Source organism: Mobula birostris, chromosome 4 (assembly GCF_030028105.1).
Source record: "Mobula birostris isolate sMobBir1 chromosome 4, sMobBir1.hap1, whole genome shotgun sequence".
Taxonomy (NCBI): domain Eukaryota; kingdom Metazoa; phylum Chordata; class Chondrichthyes; order Myliobatiformes; family Myliobatidae; genus Mobula; species Mobula birostris.
In genome coordinates this window covers 25,742,936-25,763,617 of record NC_092373.1, presented here as the reverse complement: position 1 = coordinate 25,763,617, position 20,682 = coordinate 25,742,936, and the positions used below count along the sequence as shown (strand labels likewise).

Sequence of the window (20,682 nt, the reverse complement as noted above, 5' to 3'; positions counted from 1 at the left end):
TCATCCCTCCCCACTAATCTTCCACCTGTCCCTCATCCCCGCAAGCAGCCAAAGTGCTGCACCTCCCCCCTCACCTCCATTCAGGGTCCCAAACAGTCCTTCCAGGTGAGGCAACACTTCACCTGTGAACCTGCTGGGGTTGTCTATCGTATTTAGTGCTCTCAGTGCAGCCTCCTCTAAGTTGGTGAGACCCAGTGTAGATTGGGGATCACCTCTCTGGGCACCCTCGCTCCATTGGCAAAAGTAGAACTTTCCGACGGCCAGACATTTTAATTTCAATTTCTATTCCAGTTCTGACATGGCCTCCTCTTGTTCCATGATGAGGCCACCCTCAGGGTGGAGGAACAACACCTTATATTCCACCTGGGTAGGCTCCAACCTGATGGCATGAACATCAACTTCTCCTTCTAGTAAAAAATGATTTCCCTCTTCCTCTATTCCCCACTCTGGCCTCTTACCACTTCTCACCTGTCTATCACCTGATGCCCCTCCTTCTTTCCTTTCTCCCGTGGTTCACTCTCCTTTCTTATCAGATTCCTTCCTCTCCAGCCCTATACCTTTCCTATCCCCCTGGCTTCACCTACCACCTTCTATCTATCCCCCTTCCCCACTCCTTTCCTTTCCTGTCCTGAAGAAAGGTCTTGGCCCGAGATATCGATGGTTTATTCATTCCCACAGAGGCTGATTGACCTGCCGAGATCCTCCAGCATTTTGTGAGTGCTGCGTTGGATTTCCAGCACCTGCAGAGCCTCCTGTATTTGTGATGGGTTTCAGAGATCTGGACAATGAATAATTTAAAAGGAAGCAAAAATAAACTGCTAGAAGAACTCAGCGGTCAAGCAGTGTGTCCAAAGTCACACCCCAGTTTCCAGTATCCTGTGTCTCCAGTCTAAAAGAATTCTTTTTCATGTAAAGGTGAAGCAAAGTTAGAGGAGTGTCAGTAGTGGACATAGACTGATTATAAGGGCCGACGAAAGGTAGTGCCTAGCAAAATAGTGAATATCACAGGAAAAGCCCTTCTCACCCATCTACAAGGAGCACTGCCAAAAGAAAGCAGCACCCATCATTAAGGACCCCCACCACCCAGATCATGCTGTCTTCTCATTGCTGTCATTGGGGACGAAGTAAAGAAGCTCTAGGTCCCACACCAACAGGTTCAGGAACAGTTATCACCCTTCAACTATCAGGCTGCTGAATCGGTGTGGATAACTTCACTCACCCCATCACTGAACTGATTCCACAACCTATGGACTAATTTTTAAGGACTCTACACCTCATGTTCTAGGCATTATTTATTTGCTAGTTATTTATTATCCTTATTTGTTTTTTGTTCTATTTGTACAGTGTGTCTTTGGTACATAGTTTGTCAAGTCTTCTGTGTAGTTTTTCACTGAATCTATTGTATTTCTTTGTTCCACTGTGAATACCTGCAAGAAAATGAATCTCAGGATAGTATGTACTTCGATTAAAATTTTACCTTGCCCTTTGATTAGTGGACTCACCAGTACAATTCTATGATTCTATAATGCAGGAGCAAATACATAAATACAAATTAAAGTTTAGTTTTGGAAAGAAGTTTTGGATTCTTTCATCAAGCTCATTTCAAGAAATGGTGCCAAGAACATTCTATAAATAGCAACCTACATTAATGAAGAACAATGACACCACCAGATAAAATATCAGCAGTACCAGTATTAATATGATACCCAAAAAGGCCATTTGGCCCATTGAGCCTATGCTAGGTCCAAGTCGTTTAACATTCAAGGTTCAAAATTTTTTCTTAAGCGAAGTACATAGATGTTACCATAGACTACCCTGAAATTCAAATTTTGCAGGCATTTACAGGAACAAGAAAGAATTTTATGAAAAACTATCTCTTCTTCGGTTGTCCATCGAAATCTGATAATGATGTCCACTCCTTTAATGATGAGATCTTTGATGACTATACAGTCCTATCCTGGACCCACAACCTCTATTGCAGGTGGGACATGTATATGTGGTAGTGGTGGCAACCATGGCTGCATTTCTCCTGGTTCTCTTCTGCTGTCTTCTGGTTGTCCTTTCCATCTCCAGAATACGAACCCCATCCCTACACAGCTGCCACTGTGAAAAACTATACATAAGCAGACAAAGACCGACAAGTAACCAAACTGCACAGAAAGGCAAACGATCCAAACAAAAATAATACTGATTTGTTAAAGAGTCTCAGAAAGTGAACCTGTAGGTTGGAGATTCAATTCAGAGTTGTGGTGAATTAAATTACCCATGCCAGCTCTGGAGCCTGACGGCTTGAGGGTAATAATCATTTCTGAACCTACTGCCGTGGGACCAAAGGCTTCTGTACCTCCTGCCTGATAATAGTAGTGAAAAGTGGGCATGGCCCGGACGGCAAGGGTCCTTGATGATGGCCGCTGCTTTTTTGTGGCAGTACTCAATGGTGGGGAGGGCTTTGTTTGTGATAGACTGGGCTGCACCCACCAATGGTCACAATACTGTTACTCCCATTCCCAACCCACACCTTCCCACAATTTATTCTATCTAAACAGCATATCCAATATCCAGCTGAAGGCACTGAATTATTCTGTTTCTGCCACCTCTAAAAGAAGTGATTTTCAAATCATAATGACTGACATAATCTCCAATATTATTGGTATTCAACTGCCTATTTCCTTCGATGCATTAGTTGAGAACCTGAGTGAAGGGGAAAGGTTGAATAGGTTAGGATTTTATCCTGGAGCGCAGGAGAGTGAAGGGATGGATATATGATAGAGGTATACAAAATAATGAGGGGAATTGATAGGGTTAATGCAAGCACGCTTTTGCAGCCGAGGTTGGGTGAGACTACAACTAGAGGTCATGGGTTAAGAGTGAAAGGTGAAATGCTTAAGAGGAACTCGAGGGGGAAACTTCTTCAGAGGGCGGTGAGAGTGTGGAATGACCTGCCAGAGGAAGTAGTGGATGCCGGTGTAATTTCAACAGGTAAGAGAAATTTTGATAGGTACATGGATGGAACAGCATGGAGGGCTGTCATCTGGCTGTAAGTCAATGGGTCTAGGTAGAATAATAGCAGGGCATGGACTAGATGAACCAAAAGGCCTGTTTCTGTATTGTGGCATTCCATAACTCCCTGACTCTATGACAATAACTCTGAGTAAAAATACTTCTAGCCAAATACTCTGAGCATCTTTTGCCAGAGATTTTATCGTTAGTCTTTCAACCACCTACTACAGGGGTAAACTTACCTCTTTTTTCCTATTTAATCATGTCATGTTTTTGCAACTTATATTTAGTAGAAGGCATCATCAATGAGAGGGAACTAACTTACCTGAAAACATCATCATGTGTTGGAAGTTCCATGGAATCCTTCTCTTGCGCCGCAGGTTGAGCAGCAAGGTCAAAGGGTATATATTACAAGCACGAGCCACAAAGATAGCGATCTATTGACACAATATCTTAAGGAAAGTAGCAAATGCATCAGCTGATGAATGCTTGGATTAGAATTTGGATCTTTACGTTACATGGCATGATGCTGTAAAATATTACCCATTGCACAGAGCCCAGACACTTCCGTGAACCCCATTTTATTAAAGAAACTTTCTAAATGCAAGAAATTGTTCAGACAAGCTTCCACACTACCTTCTGAATCGGAATCAGAGTCAGTATTGTCAGTAAAAAGAGTCATGTTAAAGAAATTCCACTAAATTCTCTTCTACAAACTGGGGAAAGAGAAATGACTGGAACAGATATAGAAAATGGAAGCTAATGGAATCGGGAAATGGGAAAACCTGCAAAGATTAGCTTGAGCAACACACATAAAAGTTGCTGGTGAACGCAGCAGGCCAGGCAGCATCTGTAGGAAGAGGTGCAGTCGACGTTTCAGGCCGAGACCCTTCGTCAGGACTAACTGAAGGAAGAGTGAGTAATCCCTTCCTACAGATGCTGCCTGGCCTGCTGCGTTCACCAGCAACTTTGATGTGTGTTGCTTGAATTTCCAGCATCTGCAGAATTCCTGTTGTTTAAGATTAGCTTGAGTAGGTTTTAAAAAATTCTTTACTTTCTTTATTTATCAAGGAAGCAAATGCTGTTGGCAATATCAGAGGTGATGCCTGTTTCAAATTGAATTAAAACCACTGTTAAGTGTCAAACATATTGGTGAGAATGGAATCATTCACAGGCCAGAGAAGACAAGGACAGCGAATTCTTTACCTTGTATGACATTAGTGAACTAGATGTGCTTCTACAACGTAGAACTTCCATGGTTACTTTTTCTGACATTATCTTTTTATTCCAAATTTATTTAATTACTTGAATTTAAATTCCATTCCTGCCAATAGTAGGATCTGAACTTATGTTTAGATTGTCACTTTCCTTTAAAAGCAATTTTCTGAAATTAAGAATTTTGAGAAAGAACGTACCATCACCGTGGGAATATTGACTCCTAGAGCTTGTTACTGCTCAAGAATAGAATGTTATTTGGAGCTGGTGCTAACAAACTGAGCCATATTTTCTTTGAAGCAGTATAGGACAGATAGCTAGCATCATTTCAATGCTGGAAAATGGGACAGGAAGATTTCTAGGCCAAGAAGTTTTGAAGTGCGTTAATTTGTGTGAAAAATAATTAGCATCATATTTCTTCCCAGTATGCATGACTGTAGTTAGTTTTAGATTAGAGCAAGTAAACTATAATGAATAAGTGCTGGAAATTCTCTGTAGATCAGGCAGCAGTTGTAGAGAGTGAGAAAAAAATAATAATGCTTCAGGTCCATGTCCTTGTATCAAACAGTTAGGTAGAGTTCTGATTTAGAAGTACTCAATACTAATCCCACGGATAGCAGCTTCATACCATTGGCTCCTCTGCTGAGTTGTTTATTTCCTTATTTTTTTCTTAGTCAGCCTTAGTTCAAATCTGTTAAACAGGGGAAAATATCATTTCTCTTCCATGTGAAGAAGAGCTAACCAAGATGCCCCTGAGGGCCTCAACATCTCAGCATGGTTGTTAATAACATGAGCCAAGCTAAAAACAATCTGGGCATTTTTCCCTTTAATTGATCCCATATCAGCCTTCAGATTTTGTTACATTTCACAAAATTGAAGACTGAAAATCAGAAGCTGCTTGTACTGGGAGAAACTGCAGATGATGCTTATCCTCGGATGAACTATTCTGCACTTTAATTATTTACTGGATGTTAACATGGTTAAATTTCACTGGCCATCTTTAAATGCAGTTGGCGAGGTGCTGTTTTAAACCACTGGAGTCTGTCTACTAAATAGTAGGGAATCCCCTGATTCTGCTACGTCGATGAGCAAAGAAGAACAGATTTGCAAGAAAGGATAGTGTGAAGATTAGAAGGAATGGTGTTTCAATGCTCCTGCTTCCTTATCTTTCTGGCTGGTAGCGCTCAAGAGGCTGAGAGGTTCTGCTGAAAAACTTTTGGCAAGATTATGTAGTGAATTTTGTAAATGATACACCCTGCAGCTGTGGTGTGTTGGCGATAAAAGGAAGGAATACTCTGACTAGAAAACCATGTTCAAACTAAGCACTGACCTGGCAGCTTTTGAGTGTTACAAGTACGTTGAAAATTCAGGTGGGCACTGACTATTCCATCAGATTCTTGACAATAGTAAGGCAAAGGGAGTGAAATGGTGTGCACTTGTTCTCGTTGCCGCAGAATCACGTAACTGGCCAAGGTGCTTTTAATCAAAGGTGACCAGACAGTTGATGGTAAGCAATTTGGCAATGGTAACCTTGTTGAACATCAAGGAAAAATAGACTTCTTTTTGTTGAAGACACTAACAATAACTTATTTATCGAGCACTTTATCATTACTGGCACTTATGTGGCACAAATATTAATCTCCATTTAATGGAGATTATTCCACCGAGACTCATTCCACCGAGTTGCAACACAGAGCGTCATAGGAAGTCATTCCTGCCTGTGGCCATCAAACTTTACAACTCCTCCCTTGGAGGGTCAGACACCCTGAGCCAATAGGCTGGTCCTGGACTTATTTCCTGGCATAATTTACATATTACTATTTAACTATTTATGGTTTTATTACTATTTATTATTTATGGTGCAATTGTAACGAAAACCAATTTCCCCCGGGATCAATAAAGTATGACTATGACTATGACTATAATCAGGCTATGTCTCACCAATGTCCATATTTACAGGCATCACCATCCACTAATATTCCCCTCTAACCTGGAGGCTCGTGGAACTCTTGCAATGATAACTAGGGATGATGTAAAAAAATCCAACTTCCTACCCTTGAAATGCCAAAAGACCTGCAAGGTTTTATACCCTTGCTGCCCATTAATTTCAGTTTTACCAGGATCTTCCCTGTTGCCATAACTTGGTTAAATCCTGCCTTGATGTGACTTCACTTCTGGAACCCAGACTGAGCATCAGTGAGCGGATAATTCAGCAGAAAATACCATCTGATTATACTGCTGAGATCTCCTTCCGTTTCTTTGCTAACATTTGAGAGTTGACTTTTGAGCCACTCATTGGAATTATTTGATGGATCTCATTGATAATAAAATAGACATCTATTTTGTTGCAGAGGATGGGGGTGTACCACTACTAGAAGAGCCTGACTGGATGAAAGGCTTGTACAGGGACTCAATCTTCAATAGAATAGTTGAGATGTTGTCCGATCTTGCAGGATTTTAGGAATGAGGGGAGACCTCATAGAAACATTTCGAATTTTGAAAGGCGTGGACAGAGTGGATGTGGCAAAGTTGTTTCCCATGATGGGGGAGCCTAGTACGAGAGGACGTGACTTAAGGATTGAAGGGTGCCCATTCAGAACAGAAATGCGAAGAAATTTTTTTAGTCAGAGGGTGGTGAATCTATGGAATTTGTTGCTACGGGCAGCAGTGGAGGCCAAATCATTGGGTGTATTTAAGGCAGAGATTGATAGATATCTGAGTAGCCAGGGGATCGAAGGTTATGGTGAGAAGGCGGGGGAGTGGGACTAAATGGAAGAATGGGTCAGCTCATGATAAAATGGCAGAGCAGACTCGATGGGCCGAATGGCTGACTTCTGCTCCTTTGGCTTTTGGCCTAATTTGTTTCCTGGACACAGGAGAATGAGGGTAGATCTTATATACAAAATTATGAGGGGTAATAGATAGAGTAAATGCGAGCAGGCTTTCCCCCTCTGACTGGATGAGATTACAACTAGAGGTCATAGTTAAGGGAGGAAGGTGAAATACTGAAGGGGAGCATCTTCACGCAGAGGATGGTGCAAGTGTGGGTAAAGCTGCCAGGAGAATTGGTAGATGTGCAACATTTAAGAGGAGTTTGGATTGGTACATGGATGAAAGAGGTATGGAGAGCTTTGGATCAGGTGTAGGTAGACAGGACTAGGCATAAACTAGGCCAGCTCAGACTGATGGGCCAAAGGGCCTGTTTCTCTGCCTTAGTGCTCTACCACTCTATAATTCACTTTGTACATTTAGTCATTTCTCAGTACAATGTGAATGAACTGCACTGGTTCACAACTGACCTCAGTAATCACTTGGCACAACTGACTGAACATGGTTGCAAATATTTCAGCCTTGCCTCTGGCATGTGCATGCTGGGTTCCACTACCTTTGAGGATGGGGATTTTGTTGGTGCCTCCTCATCTTGTTAGTTATTTAATTGTTTATCATGATTCAATATTAAAGATGGCATAATAACAGAACTTTGTTTCTCTTCCCTATGCCTGGGGATTGCTTTGCTCTGTCTAGTGCACGCTGCTTGCATTGGCTTTCATGCACAATACTTGGCTAGGTCGGGTGTTGCTCTTGGCATATGTTCTCCTCACCAAATGAGGGTAAGTCCCCTTACCTGATTGCGTTAGTAGAATAAGTGATATACTCAGCCATGTGGCTACCGATCTTGGTAGAATTCAATTCTGTGGCCAGTGGCCCAGAGTATCTGTTGGAGGCCCGGTTTTTTAACTCTGAGGCCTATTCCAAGTCTATTCCATTTAGCAAGAAGGCCATTCAGACAACACAATGTAGGTTGTGAAGAGAGAAATTTGTGTCTCATCTCCAATATACAAATTGGTGAGGGAAAGATAAAGTAGGTTCATCCTTTATCTTGACTGCTGCAGATCCTGTCACGTATTAAGATACTGGAAAGCAGTCTGTAATTTAAACTAACATTAACCGTACCTTATTAAAAAAACTAAAACACCGTCACTATACTATCTCCTATTGTGGCTTTCTTCCAAAGCGCAGATGGCTTCTGACCCTTGTTACACTAAACGTTGGTTCTGAACAATGATACAGGTGTGCTTAGCAACTAGCCCACAGTCCCATAGAAAAGCAGAGCCTACATATAATGCACTGCTCAGCTCTCTCCAGAGTTCCACGACTAGGCAACACTGATGGTTGCATATGCAGGCCCGTAATTTCTCACTCCACTTCTGGATTCAACACTTACCTGTTACTGGGCCAAGAGGCCAGAAACACTTTGTATCCGGCTGCTCTGCGGTGGACCATAATTTTAAATTGATTTGAAGAGAGTAAAGGGGGAAGTAAGTTTTTTATACAGAGAATGGTGAGGGCATGGAGAGCGCTGGGTGGTAGAGGCAGATACACTAGGGGCACTTAAATAGCCACATGGATGACGGAAAGTGGAGGGCAGGGTTAGATTGATCTTGCATAGGCTAAAAGGCTGGCATAACATCACAGGCTGAAGGGCCTGTACTGTTCTATGCTCTATAACTTGGCCCCATTAATCTGAAAGGAGTCGTCACCTTTAATTCAAAAGGTATATTGATGTAAGTTTCCTGTCCTTTCAGATTGAATATTTTATGGTTTTAAATAAAATAGAGGCAGATTATTGTACTTTTAATTAAATATTTTTGGAATAATTAATCAGTGATGGTCAATTGTTTCAGTTCCAGGAAGACTACTATATGTTTGTAATGCCTTGCTATATGTTTGAGGGCTTTGTGGATACCATTCTCTCCTCCATGCAACTAATGGGATACAAAAGCATTTTTATTTTCATCTCCTCTGGTTCGCCTGTGATATTGATAACCACAGTGAAAACGCTTCCTACTACTGTGGCTTATGCCTGGAAATCCAGCAAATCTGGTGGCTTCTTTTTCAGCTTTCACTATCTCAGTTGAATCGTAGAGTTCACTGTCTCTTGGCACACGTCTGTGGGTTGCTGTAAACAAGTCAATGTTCATATTCAAATTCAGACACGGAGTCAAAATTTCACACTTTCATCGATCAATGCTTCTGACATGAAGTCACAGAACCACCCACTGAGATAAATGGTGAGGTAATTTAAGTGAACAACAAGGGTACTTCATTAAATCAAAAATAAAGGCTAAAAGTGTCAGGTTAGTATTTCTAGCCGTGCTTTTCTTAATAGAAGCAGACAGACTTTGAACTTTGCATGTTAAACACAGTTGATTAACTCACAGAGCAGTCACATAATCCAATCTTTAAGTGGAAAATTATAAAAAAGTATTGATTGCTAACAACCAATTTAACCAGTAACCTCAGAATTTGCAGTACAGCCTTGACCATTTCAATCAAGGTGACGGAAGAGTTCACCCAGGACACATTCTATGCTGTTTACAGTCTCCTTGCAAATATTTTCCAATATGAAGAAATATCAACTGAGGCAGGACAGGAGACACATAAGAGGAGCTTACACTCAGTGGCTAGTTTATTGGGTGCACCTGCAAATACCTAATACAAATTCTAATTGCAAATCCAATGTAAATAATGCAAACATCTAAACAGCCATTCATGTTGCAGCAACCGAATGCATAAAAGTATGCCGACATGGTCAAGAGGTTTTGTTGTTCAGACCAAATATCTGAATGGGGATGAGATGAGATCCAAGTGACTTTGACCATGGAATGATTGTTGGTGCCATTTGGGATAAACATAGAAATATACAGCACATTACAGGCCCTTCGGCCCACAATGTTGTACTGATCATGTAATCTACTCCAGAAACTGCCTAGAATTTCCCTATTGCAAAGCCTCTATTTTTCTAAGCTCCATGTACCTATCTAAGAGACTCTTAAAAGACCCTATTGTATTAGCCTCTACCACTATCGCCGGCAGTGCATTCCATGCACCCACCACTCTCTAGGTGAAAAACTTACCTCTGACATCCCCTTGTACCATCTTCCAAGCACCTTAAAACTGTGCCCTCTCATGCTAGCCATTTCAGCCCTGGGAAAAAGCCTCTGGCTATCCACACGATCAATGCCTCTCATCATCTTATACACCTCTATCAGGTCACTTTCTCATCCTCCGTCGCTCCAAGGAGAAAAGGCCAAGTTCACTCAACCTATTCTCATAAGGCATGCTCTCCAATCCAGGCAACATCTTTGTAAAGCTTCTCTACACTCTCTATATAGAATCAACATCCTTTCTGCAATGAGGTGACCAGAACTAAATACAGTACTCCAAGTGGGGTCTAACCAAGGTCTTATATAGCTGTAACATGACTACGGCTCTTGAATTTAATCCCATGGTTGATGAATGCCAATACACCATATGCCTTCTTAACAAAACTGTCAACCTGCACAGCAGCTTTGAGTGTCCTATGGATATGGATCCCAAGATCTCGCTGATCCTCCACACTGCCAAGAGTCTTACCATTAATATTGTATTCCGTCTTCAAAGTTGACCTACCGAAACGAACCACTTAATACTTACCTGGACTGAACTCCATCTGTCACTTCTCAGTCCAGTTCTGTATTCTATTGATGTCATGCTGTAACCTCTGACAACCCTCCAGACTATCCACAACATCCCCAACTTGTGCGTCATCAGCAAACTTACTAACCCACCCTTCTACTTCCTTGTCCAGGTCATTTATTAAAAATCACCGTCCTTCATGCAGAATACGAACCATCCATAACCACCATTGCCATTTGTGGGCAAGCCAATTCTGGATTCCCAAAGCAAGGTCTCCTTGGATCCCATTCCTCACTACTTTCTGCATGAGCCTTGCATGGGGAGCCTTATCAAATGCTTTATAGAAATCCATATACACTACATCCACTGCTCTACCTTTATCAATGTGTTTTGTTACATCCTCAAAGAATTCAATCAGGTTTGTAAGGCATTACCTGCCCTTGACAAAGCCATGCTGACTATCCCTAATCAAATTATGTCTCTTCCAAATGCTCATAAATCCTGCCTCTCAAGATCTTCTCTAACAACTTGCCCACCACTGAAGTAAGATGCAATGGTCTATAATTTCCTGGGTTTTCTCTACTCCCTTTCTTGAACAAAGAAACAACGTTTGCAACCTTCCAATCCTCTGGTACTTCTCCCATCCCTATTGATGTTGCAAAGATCATAGCTAGAGGCTCAGCAATCTCCTCCCTCACTTCTCACAGTAGCCTGGGGTAGTTTGTGTATCTCAGAACCAGCTGATCTCTTGGGAATTTCACACACAACAGTCTCCAGAGTTGACAGAGAATGGAGCAAAAAACAAAAATAAAATCCAGTTAAGTGGCAGTTCTGTGATTGAAAACGCCTCGTTAATGAGAGACTTGTTCAAGTCGACGGGAAGGCAACAGTAACTCAAAGATCCACATGTGTACAACAGTGGTGTACAGAAGAGCATCTTTGAAAGCTCCAAACCTTAAAGTGGATGGGTTGCAGCAGCAGAAGATCACACTGGGTTCAAATCCTTTACCTAATAAAGTAGCCTCTGAGTGTATATTCCAGCGTTTAGTCTGAGCCACAGCGTCTAGGGTGAATGTTGGGGGTTCACAGTGCCACTACTTTCCAATAGTATGCTAATGTACCACTGTAAGGATAAATACCTCAGGGTACAAAATCTGTGGAGATTAGTGGAGGGATTGTTATTAACTTGGAACATAATGTTTTAGATCATGAATGGGCCATATCAACCTTTGAGCCATTGCAGCTGATCTGACCTTAGCTTCTCCACTTTGTTGGCTTTTTACTACGATCCCTAACAGCCTGAAAGAACAAATATCAGTCTACCCTGACCAGGAACATAATCAATGGTTCATCAACGTTGATTGGCCTTATTTCTAGTAGTGACGAGACAGCCTACAGAGAAGAGGTTAACACCTTGACACAGTGGTGCCAAGATAAGAACCTCTTCCTCAATGTCCAGAAAACAAAAGAGCTGATCGTGGATTTCAGGAGGAACAGAGACAGGCTTACCCCAATCAACATCAACGGGACTGCAGTTGAGAGCATGAATAGTTTCAAGTTTCTCGGCATACACATCACCGAAGATCTCACCTGGACTGTACACACTGACTGTGTTGGCAAAAGATGCACAACAGCATCTTTTCCACCTCAGGCGACTGAAGAAGTTCAGCATGAGCCCCCAAGTGCTCAAGACCTTCACCATAGAGAGAATCTTGACTGGCTGTATCACTGGCTGGTACGGGAATTGCACCAACCTTGATCGCTGGGCACTGCAGAGAGTGGTACGGACAGCCCAGCGTATCTGTGGATGTGAACTTCCCTCCAATGAGGACACTTACAGCAGCAGGTGCATAAAGAAGGCCCAGAAGATCATCGGGGGCACCAGTCACCCCAACCATAAACTGCTTCAGCTGCTTCCTTCTGGCAAATGGCACTGCAGCTTTAAAGCCAGGCCCAACAGTCTACGGGACAGCTTTTTTCTACAAGACTGTAAATTCACATGACTGAGCATTGCGACGGAGTCATAACGCAAAGATTTTTACTCCCTTGCGTTGTGGGATGGATATAAGATTTAAATAAATTCAGTTTAAGTCAATCCCCCAAAGGTCTCGGGATTATGGAATTCCAGACATTTACGATCCTCTGAGAAAAAGAAGTTCTTCCTTGACGCCACACCTCTATTCTGAAACATTACTTCCCCACAAAAAGAAATCTGCAGGAACTTGATGAAAATAGTTTTAGCAATTTGTCTTACTTCAAAACCCAGATCAAACTCAAAAGAAAATGATTGGTCTTAATGGTCCAAGTTCAAAAGTAGGCTACAGTGCTTACATTTGACTTCACAAGCTAAATTTTTCGTCTGTGCAGTTGGATCCTTTGTGGTCATGACTAGATGATGCACCTACAAATTCACGCCGAACACAGATTTTGAGTTGATGAAAAGCTGGATGTTTAAAGTAGCTGAATATTGATAGGTGTTGACTGCAAGCTAATTCCTCCAGCGCTGCTTCAAGATGATAAGGGCAGATTCATGTTGCTTACAGCCCGGTTGCAAGCGATTCACATTTAAAGGGAGATGTGAAGAACATGGAACTTATTAAAAGCAGTCTCTGGTTTATTTTATGTCATCAAGGAGATTTCTTATTTTAAATACTTTTTGGAACATCAACATTCTTTCAAGACTCCTATTCATTTAAAATGTAATTATTTAAGAGTACCTCATGCAGTCATTTAGATAATTTAGAACAGTTCTGAACCTTAACTGAAGTAAAAGCTATGTAGCTCATGAAAGCTGATTTTGCTTATGAGCTAAAACGTGTTTCTGCATTATGGAAAAATATGAAATACCAAAAGGTTCTCCTTTTTCCATCTTGGCTGGAACTGATGACTTATTTGTAGCAATCGATGTCTCTCAGTTAGTCAGTAATGGGCTAAGGAATGATGCAGGGAATCCTGGGTGATGGAGAGCTTTGGAAACTAAAGATCCAAAGGCACTCAGCCTTGACAAGCTTATCATCCTCAGCAGATGTTGTGTCTTAAATCATTCACATCCCAAGTCTCCAGATATTCACTCCTGAAAAGTATCTATTTTATTCACATCTGAATTAATCAATACTAGCCACTTCACTTCATGGGAGCTGTTCCATTGATTGACCAACTGCTTGCCAGAGCAATGCGACAATTCTAATCCCAAAGACAGACACAGAACATCTATGTTCCCTCAAGAAAGAAGAGGATACCATCTTCTCAATTTTGACAGAACTATATAATGGGTGGATAACTAACTGATTCTGCAGTCTATTATTTAAGTATCTTAAAGAATTATCAACCTCAAATTTTAGCTATTTTAGATGAACATCTTAAGCTTAGTTTTCCACTTATGCAATAAAAGTAAAGAAAAATATGTTTAAAGATCCCGACAATTTTTTTTTCTGTAAATATTTATTTGGACTATTGCAAAATCATTCTGCATTTGTGTACCTTTGCCTCTGCCAAATGTTAAGTGTTCTGCACTGTGCCTCCAATATAAAGGGTACTGAATTAATGTAGCTATCAGTTTATATGCAATAGTTTATGATGCTTTGGAACAATATAATAAAGCACTATATAAAAATGCAAATCCTGATAAATGGCTGGAATAACTGTAGCCTTGGCCTAAAGGGACATACTGTAAAAATTCTTAATTTAGCCAACAAAGAAACAAAATTATTGAGGGACCTGGTGGATTTGTTTTAATTAAAAAATATACTCTTTGAAATGTTGCTCTGGGAATTTGATTTAAACAATGCATCCAGTGAGCCAGGCATTGTTATTTCCCCATTCTGATCTAATTACTGTTCAACTGCACAGCTTTTGATACAATGGATTGCTCACTTTGTGGCAACTGTACACGAAGACTGACAAAAAGAAATACTATTATCTTCCAGTTATCCTGGCCTCTACACCGAAGCAGTCAAATTAGAAATAATCTTTGAGTCACAATGAAGGGAGCCTCATAAATCAGGTTAGAACTCTGCTCTCCATAGCAATTACAAAGTCACAGACCATAGAAATAGGAAGCTTCTGTAATGCCAATAGAAATGTTGACTTTCTAAAAAAGAAACCTTGACCTAATTAAGGTCAAAAATCCATTATATGTCTCTCAGTAACTAAGCTATGAAGTGAAGAACATATTTTTTGATGATGTTCCCTATAATTTTCTTTCACCCCCTCTACAAAGTCATTCTGAGATCAGGATTTTAGCACATATGAACATAGTGATTGCAACATTCTGATCTCAGGTGCACAATGGTTTAATTGTTTCACCTTTCATGACAGTCAGATACCCTTCTGTGAAGTTCTCTCCATAACCTCTCTGACTCTCTACTGGTCTATGCTATAATGTCCTCCGTAAACTTTTTTGACCAAATATTTGATAGCGTGTTTTCATTCCTTTGTTGTGTGTGTCTCAGAGACCATAAGATATAGGTGTAGAATTAGGCTATTTGGCCCTTTGAGTTTGCTCTGCCATTTCATCGTGGCTGATCCAATTTTCCTCTCAGCCCCAATCGCTTGCCTTTCCCCTGTATCCCTTCATGCCCTGACCATTCAAGAATCTATCAACCTCTGCCTTATATATACTCAAAGACGTGGCCTCCGCAGCTGCTTGTAGCAAAAAATTCCAGAGATTCACCACTCTCTGGCTAAAGAAATTCCTCCTCATCTCCATTCTAAAAAGACGCCGCTCTATTCTGAGGCATGTCCTCTGGTCTTAGGCTCTCCCACCAAAAGAAACATCCTCTCCACATCCACTCTATCGAGACCTTTCACCATTCAATTGGTTTCAATTAGGTCACTCCTCATTCTTCTGAATTCTAGTGAATACAGGCCCAGAGCCATCAAATTCTCTTCATATGACAAGCCATTCAATCCTGGAATCATTTTTGTGAACCTCCTTTGAACCCTCTCCAGTTTCAGCACACCCTTTCTAAGACAAGGTGCCAATACTGCTCACAATACTCCGAGGCCTCACTGGTCTTTATAAAGTTTCAACATTACATTCTTGCTTTTATATTCCAGTCTTCTTGAAATGAATGCTAACATTGCATTTGTCTTCCACACACAGGCTCAACCTATAAATTAACCTTTAGGGAATCCTGCACAAGTCACTTCTAAGTCACTTTGTGCCTCAGCTTTTGGTATTTTCTCTGCACTTAGAAAATTGTCAACCCTTTCATTTCATCCACCAAAGTGCATGACCATACACTTCCCGACACTGTATTCCGTTTGCCATTTCTTTGCCTTTTCTAATCTGCCTATCCTTCTGTAGCCTCTCTGCTTCCTCAGAACAGCTTGCCCCTCCACCTATCTTCATATTGTCTGCAAACATAGCAACATAACAATCAATTCTATCATCCAAATCATTGACATATAATGTAAAAAGAATCGGTCCCAACACAGACCCGTGTGGGACAGCACTAGTCACCGGCAGCCAACCAGAAAAGTCTCCCTTTATTCCTACTCTTTGCCTCCTGCCAGTCAGCCATTGCCTTATCCATGCTAGAGTGATTTCTGTAATACCATGGGCTTGTAGCTTGATAAGCAGCTTCATGTGTGGCAACTTGTCAAAGGCCTTCTGAAAATCCAAGTACAGAACATCAACCGATTCTCCTTTGTTTATCCTGCTTGATATTTTTTCAAAGAATTCCAACAGATTTTTTAGGCAAGATTTTCCCTTGAGGAAACCATGCTGACTACAGCCTATTTTATCATGTGCTTCTAAGTATCTCGACACCCCACCCTTAATAATTGACTCCAACATCTTCCCAACCAGAGGTCAGATTAACTGGCCTATAATTTCCTTTCTTCTGCCTTCTTTCCCTTCCTGAGGAGTGGAGTGATACTTATAATTTTCCAGTCTTCCAGAAGCTAGTGATTCTTGAAGATCATTACCAATGCCTCCACAATCTCTTCAGCACCTCTTTCAGAACCCTGGGTTGTACACCATCTGGTCCAGGTGACTTATCAACCTTCAGACCTTTCAGTTTCCCAAGAATCTTCTCTCCAGTTATGATAACTTCACATACTTCATGACCCCTGACACCTGGAACTTCCACCATACTGATAGTGTCTTCCATAGTGGACTGATGCAAAATACTCATTCAGTTCATTGTCCCCCATTACTACCTCTCCAGCATTGTCTGCAGTGGTCCGATATCCACTCTCGCCTCTCTTTTACACTTTATATATCTGAAGAAGCTTTTGGTATCCCCTTTAATATTATTGGCCAGCTTACTTTCATATTCCATCTTTACCTTCTCAATGACTTTTTTGTTGCCTTCTGTTGGTTTTTAAAAGCTTCCCAATCCTCTAACTCCCCACTAATTTTTGTTGTATTATATGCCTCTCTTTGGCTTTTATGTTTGCTTTGACCTCTCTTGTTAGCCGTGGTTGTGTCATCTTTCCTTTAGAATACTTCTTCCTCTTCGGATGTACAGTATATGTCCCGTGCCTTCCAAATTGCTTCCAGAAATTCCAGCCATTCCCTGTCAGTGTTATTTTCCATCAAATGAGTCAAATGGATAAAGCCCCCGTGAAACATATTGAAATGTTCTACCATGTAAAATGTGATTTATTAATACAATTTATTGTTGTTTTGCTCCCATTCTAGTGTCTTTGTGGTTTCACTTGGTTCAAGTCCTCCCTGAGCTGAGGAGACCATTTCCTTCTCAGTCTCTTCCATCTCTCCATTAACTGCTTCTGAATTTCATGAAAAACGTGGATTGGGACAGGTTGTTCTCTGGCAAGGATGTGATCAGTAAGTGGGAAGCCTTCAAAGGAGAAATTTTGAGAGTGTAAAGCTTATATGTTCCTGTCAGGATTAAAGGCAAAGTGAATAGGAATAAGGAACCTTGGTTCTCAAGGGATATTGCAACTCTGATAAAGAAGAAGAGAGAGTTGTATGACATGTATAGGAAACGGAGTAAATAAGGTGCTTGAGGAGTATAAAAAGTGCAAGAAAATACTTAAGAAGGAAATCAGGAGGGCTAAAAGAAGACATGAGATTGCCTTGGCAGTCAAAATGAAGGATAATCCAAAGAGCTTTTACAGGTATATTAAGAGTAAAAGGATTGTAAGGGATAAAATTGGTCCTCTAGAAGATCAGGGTGGTCGGCTATGTGCAGAACCAAAAGAAATGGGGGAGATCCTAAGTGGGTTTTTTGCGTCTGTATTTACTAAAGAAACTGGCATGAAGTCTATGGAATTAAGGGAAACAAGTAGGGAGATCGTGGAAACTGTACAGATTGAAAAGGAGGAAGTGCTTGCTATCTTGAGGCAAATTAAAGTGGTTAAATCCCCAGAACCTGACAGGGTATTCCCTCGGACCTTGAAGGAGACTAGTGTTGAAATTGCAGGGGCCTTGGCAGATATATTTAAAATGTCGGTGTCTACGGGTGAGGTGCCGGAGGATTGGAGAATGGCTCATGTTGTTCCGTTGTTTAAAAAAGGATCGAAAAGTAATCCGGGAAATTACAGGCCGGTAAGTTTGACGTCGGTAGTGGGTAAGTTATTGGAGGGAGTACTAAAAGACAGAATCTACAAGCATTTGGATAGACAGGGACTTATTAGGGACAGTCAACATGGCTTTGTGCCTGGTAGGTCACGTTTGCCCAATCTATTGGAGTTTTTTGAGGAGGTTACCAGGAAAGTGGATGAAGGGAAGGCAGTGGACGTTGTCTACATGGACTTCAGTAAGGCCTTTGACAAGGTCCCGCATGGGAGGTTAGTTAGGAAAATTCAGTCGCTAGGTATACATGGAGAGGTGGTAAATTGGATTAGACATTGGCTCAATGGAAGAAGCCAAAGAGTAGTAGTAGAGGACTGCTTCTCCGAGTGGAGGCCTGTGACTAGTGGTGTGCCACAGGGATCAGTGCTGGGTCCATTGTTATTTGTCATCTATATCAATGATCTGGATGATAATGTGGTAAATTGGATCAGCAAATTTGCTGATGATACAAAGACTGGAGTTGTAGTGGACAGTGAGGAAGATTTTCAAAGCTTGCAGAAGGATTTGGACCAGCTGGAAAAATGGGCTGAAAAATGGCAGATGGAGTTTAATACAGACAAGTGTGAGGTATTGCACTTTGGAAGGACAAACCAACGTAGAACATACAGGGTAAATGGTAAGGCACTGAGGAGTGCAGTAGAACAGAGGGATCTGGGAATACAGATACAAAATTCCCTAAAAGTGGCGTCACAGGTAGATAGGGTCGTAAAGAGAGCTTTTGGCACATTGGCCTTTATTAATTGAAGTATTGAGTATAAGAACTGGAATGTCATGATGGGGGATTGGTGAGGCCAAATCTGGAGTATTGTGTTCAGTTTTGGTCACCAAATTACAAGAAGGATATTAATAAGGTTGAGAGAGTGCAGAAAAGGTTTACAAGGATGTTGCCAGGACCTGAGAAACTCAGTTACAGAGAAAGATTGAAGAGGTTAGGACTTTATTCCCTGGAGCGTAGAAGAATGAGGGGAGATTTGATAGAGGTATATAAAATTATGATGGGTATAGATAGAGTGAATGCAAGCAGGCTTTTTCCACTGAGGCAAGGGGAGAAAAAAAGACAGAGGACATGGGTTAACAGTGAAGGGGGAAAAGTTTAAAGGGAACATTAGGGGGGGCTTTTTCACACAGAGAGTGGTGGGAGTGTGGAATGAGCTGCCAGACGAGGTGGTAAATGCGGGTTCTTTTTTAACATTTAAGAATAAGTGGACAGATACATGAATGGGAGGTGTATGGAGGGATATGGTCTGTGTGTAGGTCAGTGGGACTAGGCAGAAAATGGTTCAGCACAGCCAAGAAGGGCCAAAAGGCCTGTTTCTGTGCTGTAGTTTTTCTATGGTTTCTATCTCTTGGACCAGTCTAATACTTCTAAGTTTAATGGTCATCCTTATTCGCTTTATACCTTGAAGAAGCAAAATGAGCCATACTTATTTTGTTAAAAGCTTTAGACAAATTCCGGCAGATGAATGAAAAGAAAAATGGAGGGTTATGCTGGCGAGAAGTACTAGATTGGGTAGCTGAACACTGTGGGCCATAGGATTTTACTGTGCTGTACCACTCTATGTTCTAAATGTCACTGCAGTTGAATTGATCACCAATCACTTCCATTTTTCCCAAATATTAAAAAAAAACCACGAGACCATAACAAAATGTTGTTTAGCCAAAGGATACAAAGGCTCCAAATATGAAGAGGGCATTGAAGATGTGGTTCTGGTAGGTGAACAGGGCAACTCCCATGTAACAGAAGATGAAGTTCTCAGCCATAAAATTCATGAATTCAAAAAGCTGCAAAATAAAAATATTAATTTTGGTTACATCTACGAAAAGGAACGACGGAGGAACACAAGAAAATAGGAACAGGACTTGATCACTGGCTCCTCAGTCCTGTCCTGTTCATTATGTTTGCAGGTGATCTACCCCGGGCCTCATCTTGTACTGTGCCAGATCCTGATAACACAAAATTCCTGATTCTTTCAAAAATGTTTTTACTTCCCCTTTAAACAGAGGTAGCTACTGTGTGCTAACTCCACAATGCCCTGAGCTACAGAATACCACATACGTAACACCTTCTGTGAAAAGAAATACCTGTGCACCTTAGTTTATGTGATTGCTGCTATACCTTATAACTCCATGTCCTTAGTGCGGGAATTTGCAACCTTGGTTAATGGTAGTGGTTCATGGCAGAATAAAAGGCTGGGAGCCTCTGCCTTTCTGAAAACATTTAACTTGTCATTCCTCCTATTGCCCCTCAGGATCATGTATTTTTAAATAAGATTATCCTTCATTCTTCGAAACTCTGAAGAACACAGGTCTGACTTTCATAGTCCTTTATGATATGGCATCTTCATCATTCCAGAAATTAGCCCAGTAATCTTCTGAATTGCCTCCTGATTCTAACACACACTCTCTAAAGTAAAAGAATCAGAACTGTACATAACACTCCAAGTGTTACCCCACCATCAACA

At 41.2% G+C, this 20,682-nt stretch overlaps 1 protein-coding gene across 1 annotated transcript in view; it reads right to left on the bottom strand.

The window, feature by feature from the left end:
- Positions 1-20,682, bottom strand: part of LOC140196215 (sodium/hydrogen exchanger 9-like) — a 574,106-nt gene that overhangs the window by 231,113 nt on the left and 322,311 nt on the right. The window contains exons 10-11 of the mRNA XM_072255022.1: positions 19,889-20,002; positions 3,326-3,437 (exon numbers count right to left, since the gene is read on the bottom strand). Of these exons, the coding sequence (XP_072111123.1) occupies positions 3,326-3,437; positions 19,889-20,002 (226 nt within the window). The remainder of the gene's footprint in view (positions 1-3,325; positions 3,438-19,888; positions 20,003-20,682) is intronic.